Raw genomic sequence first — 22,522 nt, forward strand, 5'->3', positions numbered from 1 at the left:
ACCTAATTAGTGGAGCCTATGGCTCCACTAATTAGGTGCTTGGACCCCGGGGAAGATGCACATGTAAGGTGAGGTGGTGGCCTTGGGGGAAATAGAGGGTAGGTGGGAGGGGGCAGTGGGGTGAGAAGAGGGGGTGGGGGGAATTTAGGATGTTCAGGGTTGCGGTGGCCAGAGAAAGAGGTGACTTTCCCCAGCTCCAAGGCTGCAGCTGGAGGGGAGAGACAGCCCTCCTTCCCAGCCCCAGCTCGGGGGCTGCCACGGCGGGGGAGAGAGGGAGAGACCCCCCTCCTTCCCAGCCCCAGCTTGGGGGCTGCTGCGGCCAGGGAGAGAGGGCACATCCATCACATTAGAAAGGTAAAACTACTGATATTAAAATATGAGTTTTGTGCTTTTATCTGTAGAACAAAAAACGTTAATTTTTATTAAGGGTTTTTTTATATAGCACTTTTATCCAAAGTGTTTTACAATAGTTAGCTAACAGTACAAACAACATTTGGAAAGATCATTAAGTGGTCCACCGAGATCCTGAGCAATTTTCAAGTGGTCCGCAAAAAAAAAATGTTTGAGAACCACTGATCTAAATCACTGATGAAGATATTGAACAGAACCAGACCCAGAACCAATCCCTGCGGGACCCCACTCATTATGCCCTTCCAGCATGACTGTGAACCACTGATAACTACTCTCTGGGAACGATTTTACAACCAGTTTGCACCCACCTTATAGTAGCTCCATCTAGGCTGTATTTCCCTAGTTTGTTTATGAGAAGGTCATGCGAGACAATATCAAAAGCCTTACTAAAGTCAAGATATATCACATCTGCTGCTTCCCCCCCATCCACAAGGCTTGTTACCCTGTCAAAGAAAGCTATCAGGTTGGTTTGACACAATTTGTTCTTGACAAATCCATGCTGACTGTTATTTATCACTTTATTATCTTCTAGGTGTTTGCAAATTGATTGCTTAATTATCTGCTCCATTATCTTTCCGGGTACAGAAGTTAAGCTGACTGGTCTGTAATTCCCTAGGTTGTCCTTATTTCCCTTTTTATAGATGGGCAATATATTTGTCCTCTTCCAGTCTTCTGGAATGTCTCCCGTCACCCAGGGCTTTTCAAAGATAATTGCTAATAGCTCAGATATCTCCTCAGTCAGCTCCTTCAGTATTCTAGGATGCATTTAGCCTAGAAGTTGCAAAGAGGCAACTCTTTTAAATATAAAATACAATAGACATTTAATTTTTATAGTTAGAGAAGAAAATCATTTAAATACTTGCAGGTACAGAAGAGACATCTTGACTCCTGCATTGCAAACTGAAGGTATAAAGTTCTATACAGTAACTCTAAAATGATAACTGACACTGCATTTCTTCACAGCAGCTCTAAATTTGCAGAAGTTGGGTTGTTTCAAGAGATCAAAAATCTTGAGTGAGACTCCAAAATATCATGAGATTGGCACCAAAATCATGAGATTTTAAAAAAGCTTATATTGTGGTCTTTTGATTTTTGAACACATTTTGTACTTCCTCGTGAGTGAGACAATTAGTGCTGCCCATTCACCCAGTTTTATTGGTAAGATGATTTTGACTTCTGCTGCGGGTACTCTCACTCCGACATCTGCCTGTTCCCTGCCCAGAAATTTATTCTGTCCCCTATCAGTGCAGCCCATCTCCCCTTCCACCCATTCAGCTTAGCCCCTGGACCATTAGTTCAACCTCCCCTACATCAGTTCTGTTGCACTCAGGCCACAGCATCATCAGTTCACCCCCTCAGCCTCACCTCTGCTCCTCCTGAGGCGCTTCCCTTTCCTCTCTCAGGACTGAGGGGGGCTGCAGCAGGGTCCCTTGAGTCCTTCCAGGCTGGGGGGAGGGTGGCAACTCCAGGGTCTCTTCACCCCCCTCCACTGTGTCTTCCAAGGCCAGGTATTGCAGACAGGAAGTGGGGAGATCAGAGGGACTGTCCCCATTGCTCACAAGTGGGGAGAGGAAAGAGAGAGCAGCAAAGCTACACTGAGCTGTTGAACTTTTTGCTCCCGCTTCCCGTCTTGTGAGAATGGTGTTAGCCAGTTGCTGAGAAAAAGGGAGTGCTCTTCCTACAGCAGCGCTGATTGCTCTGCCCCAAGCAGTGGGCAAGTGGAGTAGATAGCTTCTCAGAGGGGGCTTTCCCACTGGCAGGGCTCAAATTTGCTAGAGAGCGAGAGCTTCACTTTTTTCCCTGCTGGCCTCTAGCACAGCCAAAATCATATCACTAGCAACAAAATAATGGGAGTTGGCAACACTGGAGGAAACCAATTTTGGTCCCTGCTTCAGGAGCTCTCACAAGAGAAACCAGCTAAGAGCTGGGCTCCAGCGTGCTCGACACTGTTCAAACACATAGTAAGAATTGGCCCCTGACCTGAAGAACTTGCAATCCAATGCAAAGCATGGTGGTGAGTTTGTGACATGGGAGCTGTAACTTGTCAAACTCATCTCATCTCATATGGGGCTACTAAACTTGTTAGATAGCAATAACTTTTAATCCCTGCTGAACTGGGCAGGATTCCAGTTCTCTTCATTATTATTTTAAGTCTCCTAAGTGGTGTTTTTCTTAAACCCCCACCTTCTGAAATCATGTCAATACATCAGGATCTCAAGCTTTCATTTTAAAGTAGGAAGTTTCTAGCCCTCCTGGTTGAGGAGAAAAACATGAAAATGCCAAGTTCCCCCTAAAGGCTTAAAAACCACAACAAAATAACAACAGGTTTATTATTGTTCTTAATTGCTCGTCACGTTTAAGGCAATCTCATAATTTCTTGGGGCCTAGCTCCTGATTTTTTCAATGGTTGTGGCCGGCAGTGCTCTGTCGCTTACTATTACTGTCTGATAGTGCAGCCCTTTGCACTAAGGTCTGCTGTTGCCTGTGCACCAGTGAGGCAGGCGCATAGGTTAAACTCGCTCATGAGCTTGTCAATCTGTTTAATCCCCCCACCAGCAACGGCAAGGCCGGTACAGAGGCCTCCCCCCTCCTGCCAGCCCTAACCCCAGCAGCAGGAGAGGAAGTAGAAAAAACTACATTACCCAAGCTGCCTCCGCCGCCCTGTGGCTTCCCGCGGCCTCTCACATGACCGCCGGGCGGCTGCAGCATGGCGGAAGCAGAGGAGAAGGTAAAGGCTGTGCCAGCGCAGCGCGCGCTGACATCTGCACAGTGGGAGCCCCAGTCTTTGCTCCCGGCGGAGGAGTTAAACTAGGGGAGCGGAGAAACCACCGTGTTTTCTAGCCCATGAAGGGGAACAGAGAGGCTTCTGGGGGGCAGCAGCAGGGGGTGGGGATTAGGGGGAGGGCTGTGGGGGGCAGCGGGAGGGGGTTGGGATTGGGGGAGGGTTGTAGGGGGCAGAGGCGGCATGGGGATGGGGGGAGAGAGAGGGGGGAGGGTTGTGGGGGGTGGGAGAGGGTTGGGGGAGGGCTGTGGGGAGCAGAGGCAGTGGGAGGGGTGGGGATAGAGGGGCAGAGGCAGCAGGAGGGGTGGAGTTTGGGGGAGGGTTGTGGGGGGCAGAGGCGGCGTGAGATGGGGAGGGTTGTTGGGGAGCAGAGGCGGCATGCGATGGGGGAGGCTTGTGGGGGGCAGAGGTAGCAGGAGGGGGTGGGGATTAGGGGAGGAGTAGGAGCTGCAGGAGTAGAATTGGGAATGGATGTTTGTGGAAAGCAGAACTGGAGGGCTTTGTGGGCAGAAGGGTGATGTAGAGGGTTCGTGCACAATTTTGCTGCCTATTCTGTATCTACTCTTTTTGAAGATGCCAGCACAATGTGATCCTGAAGGCATTTAAAGCTGAGGCTGAAACCCTGTTAATCTCTGTCAGAGGTTCAGAATCAATATTGTAGTCTCATTCATTTTCACATATGCATAAAAATAGCTTAAAGTCCTGAATTAATGAGCATGAAATCACCAGCCCCACTAGTTTGACTTCTATAAAGCTATTGGATATTAAATATCACTCATTTATTAGTTATATCAAATTCTTATTGAGTTTGGTGGCTATGATTTTGTCAAAGTTAAGTTCTTAGTAATATTTTATGAGGAGAGAATATTACCGTTTCTTAAATTATTTTAAAGAGATTATTATTGGTGAATTCTGGGTTGGACCTATTCTTAAATGTTATATACCAACAATTTGTTTTAAATTACTTTTATAATTGGTCATATTACCCTATATGAGAAAATCCTCTTCTTGGGAATTGTATTGTACAGGGAAACCTGTCTTTAGAGTTTGTCCAAAATTTAATCTCTTTCATGGTCATTCCATGGTATAGACTAGAGCTGTGCTTCCTTTAAATGTTTTATCTTTTTTTTTAAAGCAACTTTTATATTCTGAGGGCAAAGAAGGAGGTGTGTTAAATCTTCGAATGACAAAACAAATCTTTGATAGTCATTAAGGTCTTGATCTGGTGTAGTGCACTATATTGGCAGATCCAAGAATTTAGGAAGATCCAATAAAGGATTGGACATTTTATATGTATAACAGGAATATCCAGAGTTATCTTAATAGATAACTTTTGGGGGGGGGGGAAGGGGAAAAAGATACTAAACTTCATGCCTTAGAATTTAAGGCAGTCTCTAACTATTGGATATCCGGGTGAAACCTAATGGGGCGGGGAGGGGTGGCGGCAGATTATCCCATGCCTGCCTATTGCAGGGTTCTTGCACTTTAGAATTATCTGGTAGTGGCAGACTGGGATTCTGGACTAGATGGATTTCAGGTCTTATCCGTAATGGCAATTCAAATGTTTCGATCCCTCTGCATGCCTGGAGCCCCTTTGAAGTGAGTCCAGGGGTCAGCATGTGCTGAGCTCCTGGCAAGATTGAGGCTGAAGAGCCTCATTCTGCAGTTCTATGAGTGAAGCAGTTTTAGAATTTAGTATGTGACTCAATAAAAAGTGGTAATCATTACAGTATTAGCCTTTCAAATAGTGTAATAGGCAGTATTCTATGTGTAGGGTCCAGTCCTGTCAACATTTAAGTGTATAGTCGGTGGGATTACTCCTGTGTAAAGTTATGCATTTAAATGTGGGCAGGAGTGGGGCCTAGTTTTAATGTAATATTTTACAATAAACCCTGGCAGGTAGGCTTTAAGGCAGGATCTTTGGAATCTGGGGGCAGATGTAATAATGTCAGGGTAACGTGTGAACGCACAGCTGATTGTTACATGCAGACTGCTTCACTTCAGAGGAAGATCAAGAATGCAGAGGTGGAAGAAAGAAATAAGTCCATCTGAATTGGTTGGGAGAGAGATTCTCTTCTGGAAAATGGGGAACAAGTATGGGGGAGAGTGGGATATTCTCTGGAAGGCAGCTGAAGTTTTGGTTGTTCTAGACCACCTTTTAATATACTTGTTACATATAGTACTTTTCAGCTCAAAAGGACTCTGTCTATGGAACATTCTTTGGGGTTGGTTCCTGTATGTGAGACAAGAATAAAATAGGTTTAAGAAAAAGTTTCCCAGCCCAAGTATAGCAGTTTCATATGCTATAAATATAATTTGTTTAAAGCCTTCAGAAATTTGGCTTTTCCATATCTTCTCCACTGCCACACACACGCTTTCTATCAGTATGTAGGGCATAATAAAGCTTAGGAGAAGTATTTTTCCCAGGATTTACTTCCTAACTATGGAGAAATTTAAATCCTCTGAAGGAGGCAGGTCCTACTGTTGGTATTTATCAGATATGCACCTCTTCTACAATGTTGTGGATTTTGTTGGTCGAGGCAGTTTTTTTTTGTGTTCTTTCCATTGTCTTTGTCACTAAAATCTATAATTAGTGCACCTCATGAAGGCACAGTCAAATATAAAAGTATCATTAAAAATCCTTACTTTTTAAATTAATGAAAACCTTTTGATTATTAAAACACTCTGATTTAATTCTTTGCATTTCTCTCCTTTTGGACTATCATATGAGAGTGGTCGTTTCACTTTTGCTTATGGTCAATTTCGCATGTAGAAGATGCTGTGACTTATGTTTGGGTTTCCCTACACTGGAGAGGAACTATAAATAGTGTGTGTATGCAGGTGAACTTTCATTGGAATTTAGGTTTTGTGATTTTTCTTCCGTACCTATCTAAGTTACAGGCCTAAAGTCAGTTGACAGCATCTGTTTTTAGTGTAAAGGGAAAACCCTCCCACAACAATGTGAATGGAAGACTGCATTTGGTGAGATGCATTGCCAGGCTTGGCAAATCAGAGATTAACTATACAGGTTAGGAACACTTTTAAATTTCCCCAGTTTTCTCATCTGTGTATCATTTCTCCATTCTTAGGCTTCTTGAAAACCAGCATCTGCCAATTGGCTGAAATATACAACACCACTGCTGATTCCCCCCCCCCCCCCCCCTCGAGTGTGACAGTTGATAGTTATTAGTTCACTGTTTTGGGATTCTGGTCACCTACTAGTCACTCAGCAGGGATTTTCTGTTCACAGTTAGGAGACTATTTTAAAAATAAAAAATAGAATTCAGGATAATCCTCTTGGTTCATACATTTGAAAAAACCCATCCCAACAAAACCACATTGTAGTCATGACTGTGGTTACTATTCCAATTTTACTTGTGGGAATGGGAGAAGTCAGGCAGAAAGCTTTTCAGAGTAGCTCCCTTGCATCGTGAGTTAGCAGGGTACCTGTCAATTCTAAACACCCAAAAACACTGCCAGCGTCCTATCAGGTGATGCAGAGTCTGTTCATTAGCTTCCCAAATCAAGATTTCCTTTTTAATTTTGAACTATGACTTGAACAGAGAATAAACAGTTGCACCCGTTTAAGGACAATATTTTAGAGATGGGCCTGTCTGTAGTGAATAAAGCTTGGAAAGGCAGATGACTGTAAGCATGGTAATGCCTTGTATGGAGTCACTAACAGTAAATGGAAATGTGACTTTTTTCCCCTCTCTAAACGGTTTTGCTTGGTTACTAAAAGTGATCTTCAATCATGCAGAGAAGGCATTTGTTATGTGCTTAGAGGTTACAATAAGCACATTTTTATAGCACAAAAATAAATAAATGTGACCAACAAACTAAAGATGAAACACTGGTAATCATCAGTATTAGATTTTCTTTCCACTTCATCTCTCTTCTCATTGTCTGTAACTTTGTCTCTCGTGAATGCTGTACCTAAATATCTTGTCAAAATATTACTTCATAAGATTTGAAATACTTCTTCTCTTTTGTTCGTTCTTTGTTTATATCATGGGCTGTTGTTAAAATGCTTACGTTCACTGTCAGCATATTAGTTGTAACCTTTTATTGCTATTGATAACTATAAATACGTTAAGTAAATCTTCGTTTTGCTGACCTTTTTGAGGAGACATGGCATCAGCAGATTTCACCAGTGGACAGGTGAGAGATTAGCAAGAGTAGGCTCTTCTCTTTTTTTTTTTTTTTTTTTTGGTAGGATGGTAAGATTCATTGTCTTGAAAGGCAGATGTTTTAAAGGCACAGTTTCTTTGAAGGTTTGAGCAAGCACTCTGTCTGAATTGTGCATAAGTGGAAGAGGAGTTGTTATTTAATATGCATCATCATTAGAATTCTCTGGGAAGCTGTTTTAAAGAGTTAACCAGTTCAAAATAAGCCAATGAATTAATGGGCGAATAGTGGCTAAATACAGAAGTTGGCCTGTGGATCACTTGAGCATGCAGTTCTGTCCCGTGGGCCGAGATGCTGGAGATTGCTTTGCAAGATTGATTGCCCACTGCTGGTGAGGGAAAGCCTTTCACAGGTACCTGACTATTGCTTAGAGTCTTAGATGATGCACGTTTCTGGAATGATGTGGTATTAGTTACTGTCTGCTTTAGGGTAGCCAACAGTAGCATCACAGCCAACCAGTGCCACTGACTGTCAGTGTGGTACCAGATTACAAGTCCTAAACACAGAATGGGTATGGATAAACAAGAAAATCAGAAAAGATAATCATTTATCTGTAACACATTCAGAATCACTTGAAACTCTATTGACCTTTTGCCTCTAATAAAAAGACTTGTAGAATTAAAGAAGTAAAGATAATTATCATTTCTCTGCACACACGTTAAATTTTTTTCTTCATGCTTTTTTTATCGCTTTCAGGAAATCAGATCTAACGAAGAATCTACGGATGATTCTGAGGTAAGACTGTGTACAGGGGCCTCATGGTTGTAGTGTTTAAACTGCATTGTTATCAATATGCAGGGTTTTTTGGGGTCTTGTTTTTTTTGTTCGTTTGTTTCTATTTTGGCAGCCGCTTATTTACAAGAGAAGCTGTGCTTGTGTTCTAACAGGTAGTTTGAGCTGCGGGCAGATTAATAGTGAAAGTGCATCCTTTTAAAAAAAATAAAAATGCAACTTGATATTAAAGCCTGGGATCACAAGATTTTAATAAAGTGAATCATGTTAGAAGGTAAAACTTAAATTCATGCATTTCTGCTTTGAACAAATGAAAATGTGATTGACAATGTCATTTCTATATATTTAATGATTTCACAGCCTGAATTTAGTCTTAGTTTATTCAGCACATGTTTGCCAGATTGTATTTTGAAAAAAGATTGGCCTATTGACTTAAAATGTTTGCACCATCCAAAAAATTTAAGTATTCAGGCGGTGTTATTGGGTGAGCAAAAGAAAGGGAGCTGAAATGAATCCAAGTCTTTCCTCCTTACGCCAGTTCAGTACATCCAAACTTAGTTCTTGGGTGCGACTGCGGAAGTCCAATGTACAGTACTTCAATTTTTGCATTGTATGTAAACACAAGGGTCAAACTGGGGGCAGGGGAGGGGAGTGGAATAGGTGGCAGTGCTCTCCCAATAGGGTGGTGGACAGATGCTATCATGTAAGGCATTGCCTCGGCATGTAGACTAGAACAAGGGTGACCGTCACCCATTATCAATTAGATAGCTTAAAGTGGCTCCCAAAGCTCAAAACTAGAATGAAATGGTGATGATAGAAACATTGCTCTTCACCTAGGGGTGTTAACTGCACTGGAGATTGGTATCTAGGGTTCAGGCATTGGCTGTGATTAGGCTGTCTAGTCCCCTAGTGGATTTTGCTGGTGGTCCTGACTCCCCTCTTGGGTGAGTTTGTAGTTTGTAGTCCGGGGGGGGGGGGGGGGTGTGAGAGCGAGAGCTTGAGTCCCCTGTGCTGGGTTGAACTCTCCTTCCCTTGGTGATTGTGGTGGCTGTATTTATCCTGGGCTGGATTTTCTCCTTCTTTCCTGGCTGCAGGGGTTGCTATGATATTTTCACTCCTTGGCCTCAGCAACCTCCTACCTCCTCCTGCTGTCCCACCCCCTCTGCCTGCAGTTTCAGCTGTTGCAACCCCAGCTTGCAGCTACTGTTGAAGCAGCTACCTGAGCCAGGGCTTTCATGACTCAGTCTTGGGCAGCAACACTCTGGAATCTTGTCACCCCTGGGTCTGATTGGCCTGTGATAGTGATGGGGATAGGCAGTGATGAGCTGCCAAAATCTTAACAACCGATTCTCTCCTCACCCCACGAGGGGGTCATGGCCCACCCCTGGCCCCCCGGGGATGCCTGCCCCATCCAACCCCCCGTGTTCCTTGACCCCCCCCCGACCCCTGCCCCATCCACCCCCCTCCCCTGTGCCCTGACTGCCCCCAGAACTGGGCTGGAGGGTCTCGTCGGCCACTGTAGTGGGTGCCCACCCCGCCCCTAAGAGCCAGAGGGACCTGCCGGGGGGGCGAGGTGGGGAGTCCTGGCGGTGCTTACCTGGGGCAGCTCCGAGGAAGCATCCAGCAGGTCCCTCTGGCTCCTAGGGGTGGGGGAGCAGGGGGAGCGGCTGCTCCCCCCACTGATCACATCAAAAGTGGCACCTTAGGCGCCGACTCCGTGGGTGCTCCAGGGCTGGAGCACCTACGGGGAAAATTTGGTGGGTGCAGAGCACCCACCAGCAGCTCCCTGCCCTGCGCCCAGCCCCGGCTCACCTCACCTCTGCTCCGCCTCCTCCCCTGAGCGCGCCGCCCCGCTCTGCTTCTCCGCCCCCTCCCCCGGCTTACCGCGAATCAGCTGTCTGTGCGGGAAGCCTGGGAGGGCTGAGATGTAGGCGGCGGCTTCACGCTCAGGCCCAGGGAGGCGGAGGTGAGCTGGGGCGGGGAGCGGTTCCCCTGTGCCGTGCCCCACCCCACCCCCCGGGTTACCTGCTGCGGCGCGGGCGGCCCTCCTCGTGCCCCCCCGCCCCAGCTCACCTCCGCTCTGCCTCTGCCTCTGCCTCCGCCTCCCTGGGCCTGAGCGCGAAGCCGCCGCCTGCTTCTCAGCCCTCCCAGGCTTCCTGCACAAACAGCTGATTCGTGGGAAGCCAGGCATGAGGTGGGGGGGCGCGGAGAAGCAGAGCGGGGCGTCATGTTCAGGGGAGGAGGCAGAGGCGAGCTGGGGCCAGGCGCGGGGCGGAGAGCTGCTGGTGGGTGCTCTGCACCCATCAAATTTTCCCTGTGGGTGCTCCAGTCCCGGAGCACCCATGGAGTCGACGCCTAAGGCGCCACTTTCGGCCAGTTGTTAAATTTAGAAGCCCTTTTAGAACCGGTTCTAAAATTTAACAGATTTAAAATTTTAGAACAGGCTTCTAAATTTGACAACCGGTTCTAATGAACCGGTGCGAACCGGCTCCAGCTCACCACTAGGGATAGGGCTGCATGGGATGTACCTCAGCTATGTGCTGATGCCACCCATTATGTACAACAGTAACCTGCTCTCCATTGCTGTCTTCAGATTCCGTGACTTCTTTGACCTCTGTTTCATAATCGTAGCCTTACTAATTGTTGAAGGTGGAGCTGGGCAAAAAACAGGCTGCAATTTTTGTCTATATTTTCAGTTTTTCCCCTTAGTTAACTTTGGTCCAAAAAATTGTCAAAATTACTCATGTCAAAATCTTTCAACCAGCTTGTGACAGTGCACCTTTATGTTAGTCTATAAATACACAGAGTAATACGCACCTACTTTTCAGTCCTATTGAGAAGGTATGACAGGACCTAAAGGATCAAATCCTAATTCTGGTTCCTACTCAAGATAGTGAAGAACTACTCAAGATAGTTAAGTCCAAAGCAGACTGTGAAGAGTTACAAAAAGATCTCCTAAAACTGGGTGACTGGGCAAGAAAATGGCAGATGAAATTTGTATTGATAAATGCGAAATAGTGCTCATTGGACAACATCGTCCCAACGATACGAATAAAATGATAGGGTCCAAATTAGCTGTTACACTCAAGAAAGAGGTACTGGAGTAATTGTGGATAGTTCTTGGAAAACGTCCACTCAATGTGCAGCGGCAGTCAAAAAATGTCAAAAAAGAATGTTGGGAATCATTAAGAAAGGAGTAGATAGTAAGATAGAGGCAATATGATCTTTTCTATATAAATCCATGGTACGCCCACATCTAGAATACTGCATGCAGATGTGGTCGCCCCATCTCAAAAAGAGATATTGTGATTGGAAAAGGGCAACAAAAATGATTTGGGATATGAGGAGAGATTAATAAGACTGTGACTTTTCAGCTTGGAAAAGAGATGATTAAGGGGGGATACGATAGAGGTCTATAAAATCAGGACTGGTGTGGAGAAAGTAAATAAGGAAGTGTTATTTACTCCTTCTCATAATGCAAGAACTTGGGGTCACCAAATGAAATTAATAAGCAGTGGGTTTAAAACAAACAAAAGGAAGTATTTCTTCACACAACGCATAGTCAACCTGTGGAACTCCTTGCCAGAGGATGTTGTGAAGGCCAAGACTATAACAGGGTTCAGAAAAGAATTAGATAAATTCATGGAGGATAGGACCATTAATGACTGATAGCCAGGATGGGCAGGGATAGTATCCATAGCTTCAGTTTGCCAGAAGCTGGGACTGGGTGACAGGGGCTGGATCACTTGGTGATTACCTGTTCTGTTCATTCCCTCTGGGGTACCTGGCACTGGCCATTGTCGGAAGACAGGATACTGGGCTAGGTGGACCTTTGGTCCAACCCAGTCTGGACATTATTATTCTTTTGTTCTATAAGGACACGTGATGTGTTGTCTTTAAATATTTAGCTGTTACAACAAGCCTGGAAACAATATCTAAAATGTGCTGGAGTGAACTAGTGAAACATATCCATGTTTCCTGAAGGTCCACATCTTTGACTAAACCGTTTTCTATGATCATTCAGGCATAATTATCAAATGATATATGGTGGCCCTTCAGATGCATGAAGACTACGTGTGGTGAATTGCTGCTTTAATTCTCTTGATGTGAAATGTATATGGTCATGGATTAGTTTGTCCATATCACTGTGTTTTCACTCTTTTTTTTTTTTTTATACTAAACATAATACATTATGAGATTAGGAGTTGGTATTGATAGGCAGTGTTATGTAGTGGTTATAGCAGAGGACTGGACTCACTGAACCCATGGCAAGATTTACCTATGTGACTAGGGCAAACTATTTTAATTCTCTGTGCCTTGGTTTATACATAAGTGTAAAATGTATAACATGTATTACATTGATTTATTATAGGCAGTTACCACTATATTCATAACAAAATTAATGGCAGACAATTGATGTTAGCTTCAATCCCTTTGAGATTCTTGGACATAAGGGGCAATTGCAAATGATGAGCATTGTTGTCGGAGGAAGTAAGGTGTAATTGCCCATGTTAAGCTTTAAGTTCTTGCAAAAATTTTCTTCTGTAGTGTGGAAAGGGTGAATGAATAATCATAGAATCACAGAGTTAGAAGGGACCGCATGTCCCTCTTTGAACAATACCTTCACCTTCCCACTCTGAATTGAGTGCACACAAGGAAAAAACTCTCTTCTGTTAGTCCTTACTGTGACTTCACAGCACCATCTTGCTGTCTTTTTTTCTATTAGATTGTAAGCTTGTTGAGACAGGGACTCTCTCCATTCTGTGTGTCTGTCAAAACTGAGCACATTGTCTGCTCTTAACAAGTGATAATATAATGCTAATAATTTTCCCACTTGCATAGTCTGCTTTGAGTTACCTGTTCCTTTATGAATGTTAAGATGTTGTTTGTACGGAATCAATGATAGAGCGTCACAATGCATCTCAGACGTGTGATATTTTGCAAAAGTGACTGTTTTGCCTATATGATGTCGCGCAGCTCTTCATTGCAAATCTGGTTTCCACTGGTCCCGTAAGTTGAATTCCTGAGGCCATTTAAATGTGTTTATTGTTTTCCAGTTGTTTAAATTAGAATGTCTAAAGCACATAGGTATAAGTTAGTAGAGGTCGTGCATATCTTTGTATGTTCAGCAAACCTTTCAGTGATGATGGTGGTAGTTGTTTGTGTCACCACTATGCAATTGTAGCAGATCTTTCTTGGTAACTACACTACAGTTTGCTCTCTCTTTCATATCCTTACATATGATATGGGGTATTATGAGCTTTTACTTATCATGTAGACAGGCTACTATTTATTCTCCCATGATATGGTGAGCAAACAATATATCTAAAATGGTATTTTAATTCTCGGGGGAGCGGGGAGGAAGTACTTTAGCTGCAAAGTATTTTCACAGCAATCTTGAAGCACTGACATCTATTTTTTTAAACTTCTGTCATTTTTTAAAATGGCACATGTGATGTACATCATTTTCCCCAACCCATAAAACAATCAGGTGTGCTACATTTTAGATCGAACAGGTTTATTTCACAGAAAAGTTCTAGATACGATGCTACTTCATGGGTGTATTTAACATTATTTTACAGCACCTAGAGTTGCGTATTAGGGCTGTCACATTTGATGAGGCCTTAAAAAGCAAACAAACAAAAAAGAGTATACTGACCTTTGACTGTTCATAAACCGTGGAGAAGAAAGTCTGAATAAATTATGTACAGCATGAAGCGAAATTTCTCTGTTCTTAATATTACTCTTCCTTTCTGCAGTGTACCTGTAAGTGGTTACTTCTACAACTGAGCTTGCTTTTTCCAACCAAATCTTGATTAGATTTTGGTATCTAATTGGCAAAAATCTTCTCACGTGTTTGTTAGCTTTATATCAATGCTTCTTAACAGATCTGTGGTACAAAGTTGAGAGGTAAATGTACATTTTCCTCGACTTTTTGAGTTGAGTATGATACTCAGCTAGGATGTCCCTTGGCTTTGCAGTTTAGTTCTCTATTAGCAAATCCTGTTACACTGAATGATGTAATGTACCATTTTAAAAAAAAAGAGACTGTGATACTGCACTAGTTCTCCCTGATAGCTTATAGTGCAGAACCCACACATGGATCTCTTTTGGATCTTCTCTTCTAAGTAGAGAGTCTTTTTACACTTGTTTTTGAAACTTCCAAAAACTGCTTTTGTGCAATGTGCCTACTTGAACTTTGTTTATATTCAGTTCCCTGATGTTTATCACTCTGGACCTCAATACTGTTTTGCATTGTATCACTATAGCCAACCAGTAACAAGGCTTGATAGCTGAACTACCTCATAGTATCTGCATAATGTGACATAGTCGTGGGGCAATCTATGGCATTGTTGTGAAATCTTGTGAGCGAATGTGGATTTTACTTCTGCCACCAGTGTATGTCTGGTGCACAAAATAATTATACTTATCCAGTACTTACATATATTTTTCCATCAGTATAGATTATCACTGGTCTGCACAAGGGAAGTAGCAGATTTGTCAGTTAACTTGATGATACACACATTATAGAGGTGGGCAGAATGATTTGGAGCACCATACTGCAGCTTAAGAGACCTTCAGTTCCTGTCTTAACCACAAACTTTCACTGTGACCTTGGGCAAGCACTTCAACTACATTCCATCTGTTCCCCTCTGTAAAATGAGAATAATAATTTCCAGCCTTATAGGGGTGTTGTAAGGATTAAAAAAATCCAGTGATCATTGTGAGTTGCTCAGATACTGCTGTGATGAAGATCATATAAGTATTTCAATATCTGAGATTAGGAGCTTCCTGTTGACCTATTGAAGTTTGGATATGTTGTTGTTTTTTTTAAAGTGTATTCAGACTCGTATCCAATCTTATTTTTAAAGGAATTGTTGTTGCAATAGTGTTATAAACCTTTGACTGCATTTTGTGCATGCCTGCTAATATTTACATGTCTTCCCATTAAACTCAGAAAATGGATAGCTAATGAGGGCTGCTGATGTACCTCTGTACTGAACTTCTTAGGGCATGGCTACCCTTACAGATGTAGAGCGCTGTGAGTTAAACCAGCTCTCGGAAACAGCAGCAGGGAAAGCGCTGCCATGTGTTCACACTGTCAGCTGCAAGTGCAGTGGCATGGCCACATTTGCAGCACTTGGAGAGGCATTGGAAGTGGTGCATTATGGGCAGCTATTCCACAGAGCACCTCTTCCCATTCTGGCACTGTGGTTTGTGGGAATGGGAAGGGGGGGTGCGGGGCATCCTGGGTCCTGCCCCAATGCCCCGTGATGCATCACTTTGCATCCCAGCAATCCCTGAGCTTCCCTCCACATTTGGCACCATAGAATCATAGAATAACAGAGTTGGAAGGGACCTCTGGAGGCCATCTAGTCCAACCCCCTGCCCAGAGCAGGACCAATCCCAACTAAATCATCCCAGCCAGGGCTTTGTCAAGCCTGACCTTAAAAACTTCTAAGGAAGGGGATTCCACCACCTCCCTAGGTGACGCATTCCAGTGTTTCACCACCCTCCTAGTGAAAAAGTTTTTCCTAATATCCAACCTAAACCTCCCCCACTGCAACTTGAGACCATTATTCCTTGTCCTGTCATCTGCTATCACTGAGAATAGTCTAGATCCATCGTCTTTGGATCCACCTTTCAGGTAGTTAAAAGCAGCTATCAAATCCCCCCTCATTCTTCTCTTCCGTAGACTAAACAATCCCAGTTCCCTCAGCCTCTCCTCATAACTCATGTGTTCCAGTCCCCTAATCATTTTTGTTGCCCTTTGCTGGACTCTCTCCAATTTCTCCACATCCTTCTTGTAGTGTGGGGCCCAAAACTGGACACAGTACTCCAGATGAGGCCTCACCAATGTCGAATAGAGGGGAACGATCACGTCCCTCGATCTGCTGGCAATGCCCCTACCTATACACCCCAAAATGCCATTGGCCTTCTTGGCAACAAGGGCACACTGTTGACTCATATCCAGCTTCTCGTCCACTGTCACCTCTAGGTCCTTCTCTGCAGAACTGCTGCCTAGCCATTCAGTCCCTAGTCTGTAGCGGTGCATTGGATTCTTCCGTCCTAAGTGCAGGACTCTGCACTTGTCCTTGTTGAACCTCATCAGATTTCTTTTGGCCCAATCCTCCAATTTGTCTAGGTCCCTCTGTATCCTATCCCTACCCTCCAGCGTATCTACCTCTCCTCCCAGTTTAGTGTCATCTGCAAACTTGCTGAGGGTGCAATCCACACCATCCTCCAGATCATTTATGAAGATATTGAACAAAACCGGCCCCAGGACCGACCCTTGGGGCACTCCGCTAGATACCGGCTGCCAACTAGACATGGAGCCATTGATCACTACCCGTTGAGCCCGACAATCTAGCCAACTTTCTACCCACCTTGTAGTGCATCAATCCAGCCCATACTTCTTTAACTTGCTGACACGAATACTGTGGGAGACCGTGTCAAAAGCTTTGCTAAAGTCAAGGAGTAACACGTCCACTGCTTTCCCTTCATCCACAGAACCAGTTTTCTCATCATAGAAGGCAATTAGATTAGTCAGGCATGACCATCTTTCAACGGTTTTTGTACTGCATGCTCTGTCTTTCCTTTCGGTCTGCGGGACTGGATCCCAAACTTGTGAGGAATATGCTGATAGGTCTCGCCAGCACGTCACGAATTGCAGTCAGGTTACTCCTTAAGCTACAAAGTGACAGTGAGGAGTCCAACGAGATTGCTTGTGGCATTTACGGATATGCTCACCACAGTGGAATGCCGCTTTTGGACTCGGGAAACAAGCACTGAGTGGTGGGATCACACCATCATGCAAGTCTGGGATGATGAGCAGTGGCTGCAGAACTTTTGGATGAGGAAAGCCACTTTCATGGGACTGTGTGCTGAGCCCCTGCGACGCAAGGACACGAGATTGAGAGCTGCCTTGCTGATGGAGAAGCGCGTGGCTATTGCAGTCTGGAAGCTGGCAACTCCAGACAGCTACCTATAAGTCACTAACCAATTCAGAGTGGGAAAGTCGACCGTTGGAATCATGTTGATGCAAGTTTGCAGGGCCATTAATCGCATCCTGCTCAGAAGAACCACGACTCTGGGCAATGTGCGTGACTTGGCTGGCTTTGCACAAACGGGTTTCCCTAACTGCAGAGGAGCGATAGATGGGATGCATATTCCAATTTTGGCACCAGACCACCTAGCCTCCGAGTATGTAAATCGGAAGGGGTATTTCTCGATGGTTCTCCAGGTGCTTGTGGATCACCGTGGGCGTTTCATGGACATTAATGCAGGCTGGGCTGGAAAGGTGCATGATGCAAGCATCTTTCAGAACACAGGCCTGTTCAGGAAGGTGCAAGCCAGGACTTTCTTCGCAGACCAGAAGATCATTGTAGGGGAAGTCGAAATGCCCATTATGATCCTTGGAGACCCCGCTTACCCTTTAATGCCATGTCTCATGAAACCATACACAGGGAGCCTTGACAGCAGCAAGGAGCGGTTCAACAACAGGCTGAGCTGGTGCAGAATGACTGTTGAGTGTGCTTTTGGCCGTTTAAAGGGCCGCTGGCGCTGTCTGTATGGGAAGCTGGACCTGGCCGATGACAACATCCCCACAGATATAGCTGCATGCTGTACCCTCCATAACATTTATGAAGGGAAGGGTGAAAGCTTCACTCAGGCATGGACCATGGAGGTTCAGCACCTGGAGGCTGAATTTGAATAGCCAGAGACCAGGGCTATTAGAGGGGTCCAGTGCAGGGCTGTAAGGATTAGGGATGCCTTGAGGGAGCAATTTGATGCTGAAAGCCACCAGTAATGTTTGGTGCCCTGCATGGGAGTGAAGTGCAGTTGTTCCAATGCTAGTGGGCATCTGTGTTTGCTACGTATGATGCACTGACTTGCGTGCCTGTTGCTTTCCTGGGCTACGCTATCTTTTACTTAATGCAATAAAGAATGTTTGCAAAGCCAAAATATTAATTTATTGAAAAGAAACACATGGGAAAACACATGGCATGACATAGCTGTGCTGTGTGGGAGGAGGGAAGGTAATGGGGGGGAATGGGACAATCACAGATTTGCGTATGTCCTGTTATCATATTCAGCCTTCCTGTCCGGAGTGCCGCGCAATGAGTGCTGCACTTCAGGCTGGCTAAAATGCATGATGATGGGGGTTGAGTGCAGTGGGTAAGAGTCGTAATTTGCAGGGCTGGGTGGTGAACCTACAGGTGTTGGAGACCGCTGGTGGTGATAAGAAACCGGATGTTGGAGAAAGTGGGTTGGCGGTGACATGGGGACACAAGGGAAAGAGTTTTGGGACAAGGGCTGCGGGATGAGCGGGGGCGGCGGGCATGGATCTGCTCCATCTGGAGTGCTATGAGCGCCTGCATCGAGTCCGCTTGGCATTCCATAACGCTCAGGACCTGCTCCGTGGTTTGTTGCCGGTGATCCCCATTCTGCTGGCGGAGCCTCCTTTCGGTCTACCACCCCTCCTGTACTTTTTGATTTTCAATAAGGGACTGCTGGATGACTTCATGCAGAAGGTCTTCCTTGCTTCTTTGTGGACGCTTCCCGATTCTTTGCAGCCTTTCGGCCGTTGATAACAAGGACTGCTGGGATCTCAAGGCTGCATCTGTAAAGCCAAAATGCAACCCTTAACAGAGGCATTGTTCACACTAGACAGAGCAATGATTTGGCTGAACTTAAAGGCAAGCACAGTGCACACAATAGCAGAAAGTGCCCATCCCAAAGCAAGCGCACATAACCCACAAGGGCCCTGAAATAGCAAGTAAGCAGAGGGGCAAGGGGGACTGATTGTTTCAGGGCCGTACTGTCCTCTGGGGTTCTGTGCCTTGGGGAGAGCCAACAGCTGCAGGGGGCCCCTATACTGAACAGTGTCCCCACATTTTCCACAGGATGAGTTCATCCTGGAAGATATCTCGCTGCTGAGAGTGACTTGGGAAGCAAGGGAGGGTCTTCTACTACAATGCAGCTTCCGCCCTGGCCCTTATGCCACTTGCTTGTGTGCAGCAGTGGTCCCCCCACCCCTCATGGCACAGTGGTGCGGACATGTTAGCCTGACTGGGATAAGGAGCATAGAGCTCTGCCAAGGAACCTCCGCAAGCGGATTGCCCAGCTTCTGCATGAGACCTTCGATGAGATCACTGAGGCCGATTACCGCGATGTGAGAGAGCACATCAATGCCTTATTCTGCATCTAGGCATGCACGCAGCCCTGACCCTTCTTTCTGCAACCCTCCTCGCCCCAAGAGCCCGCGCCGAAGAACTCCCTTCCCAAAATAAAAGCTGTGTACCAGGCACCTCCTCTGCTGCTTGTTCTTCCGCAAGCACCGTCCGCTTCTGACTGGCTTGAGAACAGCACCTGGCTGCATGCATCTAAGGATGCTGGGCCGTCCTCTGACTCTGGGCCCCACTCCTCCTCAGCACCCATCACTCCCGCTTTTCTCCTCCTACCTTGTTGAACTCTGGGCTGCTACGGCCTCTGAAGTGTCCATGGTGCTCTTTGGAGTGGAGGTGGGGTCGCCCCCAAGTATTGTATCCAGTTCTTTGTAGAAACGGCAGGTCATGGGGGCAGCACCAGAGCGACGGTTTGCCTCCTGCGCTTTGTGGTAGGCATTCCGCAGCATCTTCTCGTTAACCCCGCACTGCAGAGCGTCCTGACCGTGGCCCCTTTCTATCATGGCCCTGGATCTCTGCCTGTAGGTATTGTAATTCCTACTGCTGGAGCGCAGCTGGGACTGGACAGCTTCCTCCCCCCAAACACTGATGTGGTCCAGCACCTCGCCATTGCTCCATACGGGGGATCACCTGGCACGTGGAGGCATGGTCACCTGGAAAGTTGTGCTGAGAGCACTCCATGCCTGCTGAGCAACCAGGAAGGGGATTTTCAAAATTCCCAGAGAATTTAAAAGGTGGGTCTGACAGTTGATCACCTGAGGGCACAGCAGTAGAGTTCAAAGTGGCTAGAACAGGGATTATGGGACACTTCAGGAGGCTGATCAGAGCACATTAAAAAACCAGGGCGTCCACACTGGCACTGCGGCCTTCAGCCGGGGCGCAGCAAGTGTTATGCTTCTCGTTGAGATGGATTACCAGGGGTGCTCCAGCCGCGGAGTCCGGGTGCTCTATGTGCCTTGCCAGTGTGGACACCTCAGGAGTTAGGGCACCCGGAGGGAGGGATAGCTCAGTGGTTTGAGCATTGGCCTGCTAAACCCATGGTTGTGAGCTCAATCCTTGAGGGGGCCATTTAGGGATCTGGGGCAAAAATTGGGGATTGGTCCTGCTTTGAGCAGGGGGTTGGACTAGATGACTTCGTGAGGTCCCTTCCAACCCTGATATTCTATGATTCTACTGCATTCCAACTTGCAAGTATAGCCAAGGCCTTAGTCTCCTAGATTACTCTGAACTGATCCAGACCTAATTACAAATGTTTCAAGGAAACACAGTATTTCCTAACCCTGCTGCGTTCCCCACCAAAATATTCCCTAAGCACAGGGCATCAGGCACAGATGGGCTCTTCCACTATTGTTGTCGTTAAAGCGACACCATCAACTTGACAAAAAATGAATTAAAAATAGATTCAAATACTACATCAGACTACATTGCGTCTTTGCCGTTTCTTGTATTTCAGCTCCTTTTGTCTGACAATTTACTGTGTCCCCTTTGGCAAGCCACTTCGCCTCTCCTACTCCATCTGTAAAAGGGGGTTATATTAGGGTATGTCTACACTACCCATGTTACAGCATGGCTGTGGCAGCGCTGTGACATGGGCAGTGCAGACATGCTTTATCGCTGGGGTAGAGCTCTCCTGGCAATAAAGCACTCTCTATACTGGCACTTTTCAGTACTAAAACTTTCATTGCTCCGATGTGTTTTTTCACACCCCTGAATGACAAAAGTTTTAGTGCTGAAAGTGGCAGCGTAGACATAGCCTTAGTCTTCCTTTTTTCTCCTCCAGTTCTTTGAGATCTACAAATGAAAAAGTACTGTATATGAACTTCTTTAAAAGTTTTTATATTTTCTTTTTCTCTTTCTCTCTCTCACACGCTCACTAGCCAGAGAGAGCTCACTTCTTCCTGCATACCTAAAGTGAAACGAGCCATTTAAATAGGGTGCGGAGAAAGGGAAGGTATGCAATAAAAAAACAACTCTGTTAATGAGAAAATGTATCATGCAAATAATTTATCAATTTGAGTCAGTGGGATGAGCATTGTAAATAATGTATTGACGTTTAAATGGAATCTTTTCATACATTAATTTTAAAAACATGTTTTCAGTGACTAGTGACTAAGATTATAATATGCATCGTTCTAGGATTGACTTCCAAGAAAAATGGGTTACTGGTTTTACTGCTATATTCTTCTAATATCTGCTGTTCTTGTGTGCAAAATTAGATACTTCACTTAATGAGCTATTAATATTAAATAGAAGTGCCAGTTCTCCTGTGTGTTTTGGAATATATAAAAGGTAAAAATACTGCCTTGCATGTTACATAAATTAAATGCAATTGAAAAGCTACTGTGTCAACAGTGTGTGCAGATGTGGCCTTCCCAAAATACTAATTCATTGATGTGGATGGAGCAACACTGAATTTTCTTTTTCAATAATTTCCTAACCAGTTTCACATTTCAGCGAGTTGATAAAAGAAACTTCAAAAATGACTGTTCCCAAAATTGCACTGTAGGGTATTCATATGCAGTAGATCACAAAATGGCAACAGTTAGTGCCCAAGTAGTGTTCATAGGGGAAACAAATGGTTCTGTTGAAATTCCTTACTCAGCAAAGGGGAAATACAAATGGAAAGGTGTAGTTTCATTCAGATTTGAATTGTCTTAGGCTTTTCCTTCCCTATTGGAACTTGTCTGGGATATCAAAAATAAAACAAGCCATTTTATGTCACTCTTATGTAATTAGAGTAACTAGGATTATTGTGTGCAGTTGAAGTGGTTTTATAATTCCCACTGGCTTGGTGTACACAAAACTTCAAGTGAGGAAAAAAAAATAGCTGAAGTGAAACCAAATACTATTGTGGACTATATTTTTTTTACATGTCACTTATGAGGATTGTTCATGTGCAGTATGTCTTCTGTACTTCTGCTTCACAACTTGGCTTATGTCCAGAGTTGTAGGGGTGAATCTGGAATTGGTGTTCCACACATATTGTGAGACTTTCTTTATATCATGGCAGTCCTGAAAAGAAAATTGCGGTGTGCTTTTTCTTTTCATCTGTGTATTATTTCATCCTGGGAATGCAACCATCTTAATATTTATTCATGGGCAGCCATATCATTGTAATTCCTTGCTTTAGTATACCTACATTTTCCCAAAGAAGCCAAAGGATTAAATAAATCCTCATCAGATCCATAAGAAGAAAAGATTTCGCACACCAATTTTCCTG

At 44.9% G+C, this 22,522-nt stretch overlaps 1 protein-coding gene across 7 annotated transcripts in view; it reads left to right on the forward strand.

The window, feature by feature from the left end:
• Positions 1–3,074: 3,074 nt before the first annotated feature.
• Positions 3,075–22,522, forward strand: part of VPS41 (VPS41 subunit of HOPS complex) — a 175,240-nt gene continuing 155,792 nt past the window's right edge. For 2 of the 7 annotated variants that reach the window (XM_074945316.1, XM_074945322.1), the window contains exons 1-3: positions 6,089–6,221; positions 7,320–7,354; positions 8,078–8,116. In XM_074945316.1, coding sequence (XP_074801417.1) covers positions 7,325–7,354; positions 8,078–8,116 — 69 coding nt within the window. In that variant the 5' untranslated portion in view covers positions 6,089–6,221; positions 7,320–7,324. Of the gene's footprint in view, positions 3,140–6,088; positions 6,222–7,319; positions 7,355–8,077; positions 8,117–22,522 lie in introns of those variants that run through there. The other 5 variants (XM_074945317.1, XM_074945319.1, XM_074945318.1 and 2 more) reach the window with 4 other exon arrangements.

The sequence above is a fragment of the Natator depressus genome, chromosome 2, assembly GCF_965152275.1.
Source record: "Natator depressus isolate rNatDep1 chromosome 2, rNatDep2.hap1, whole genome shotgun sequence".
Classification (NCBI taxonomy): domain Eukaryota; kingdom Metazoa; phylum Chordata; order Testudines; family Cheloniidae; genus Natator; species Natator depressus.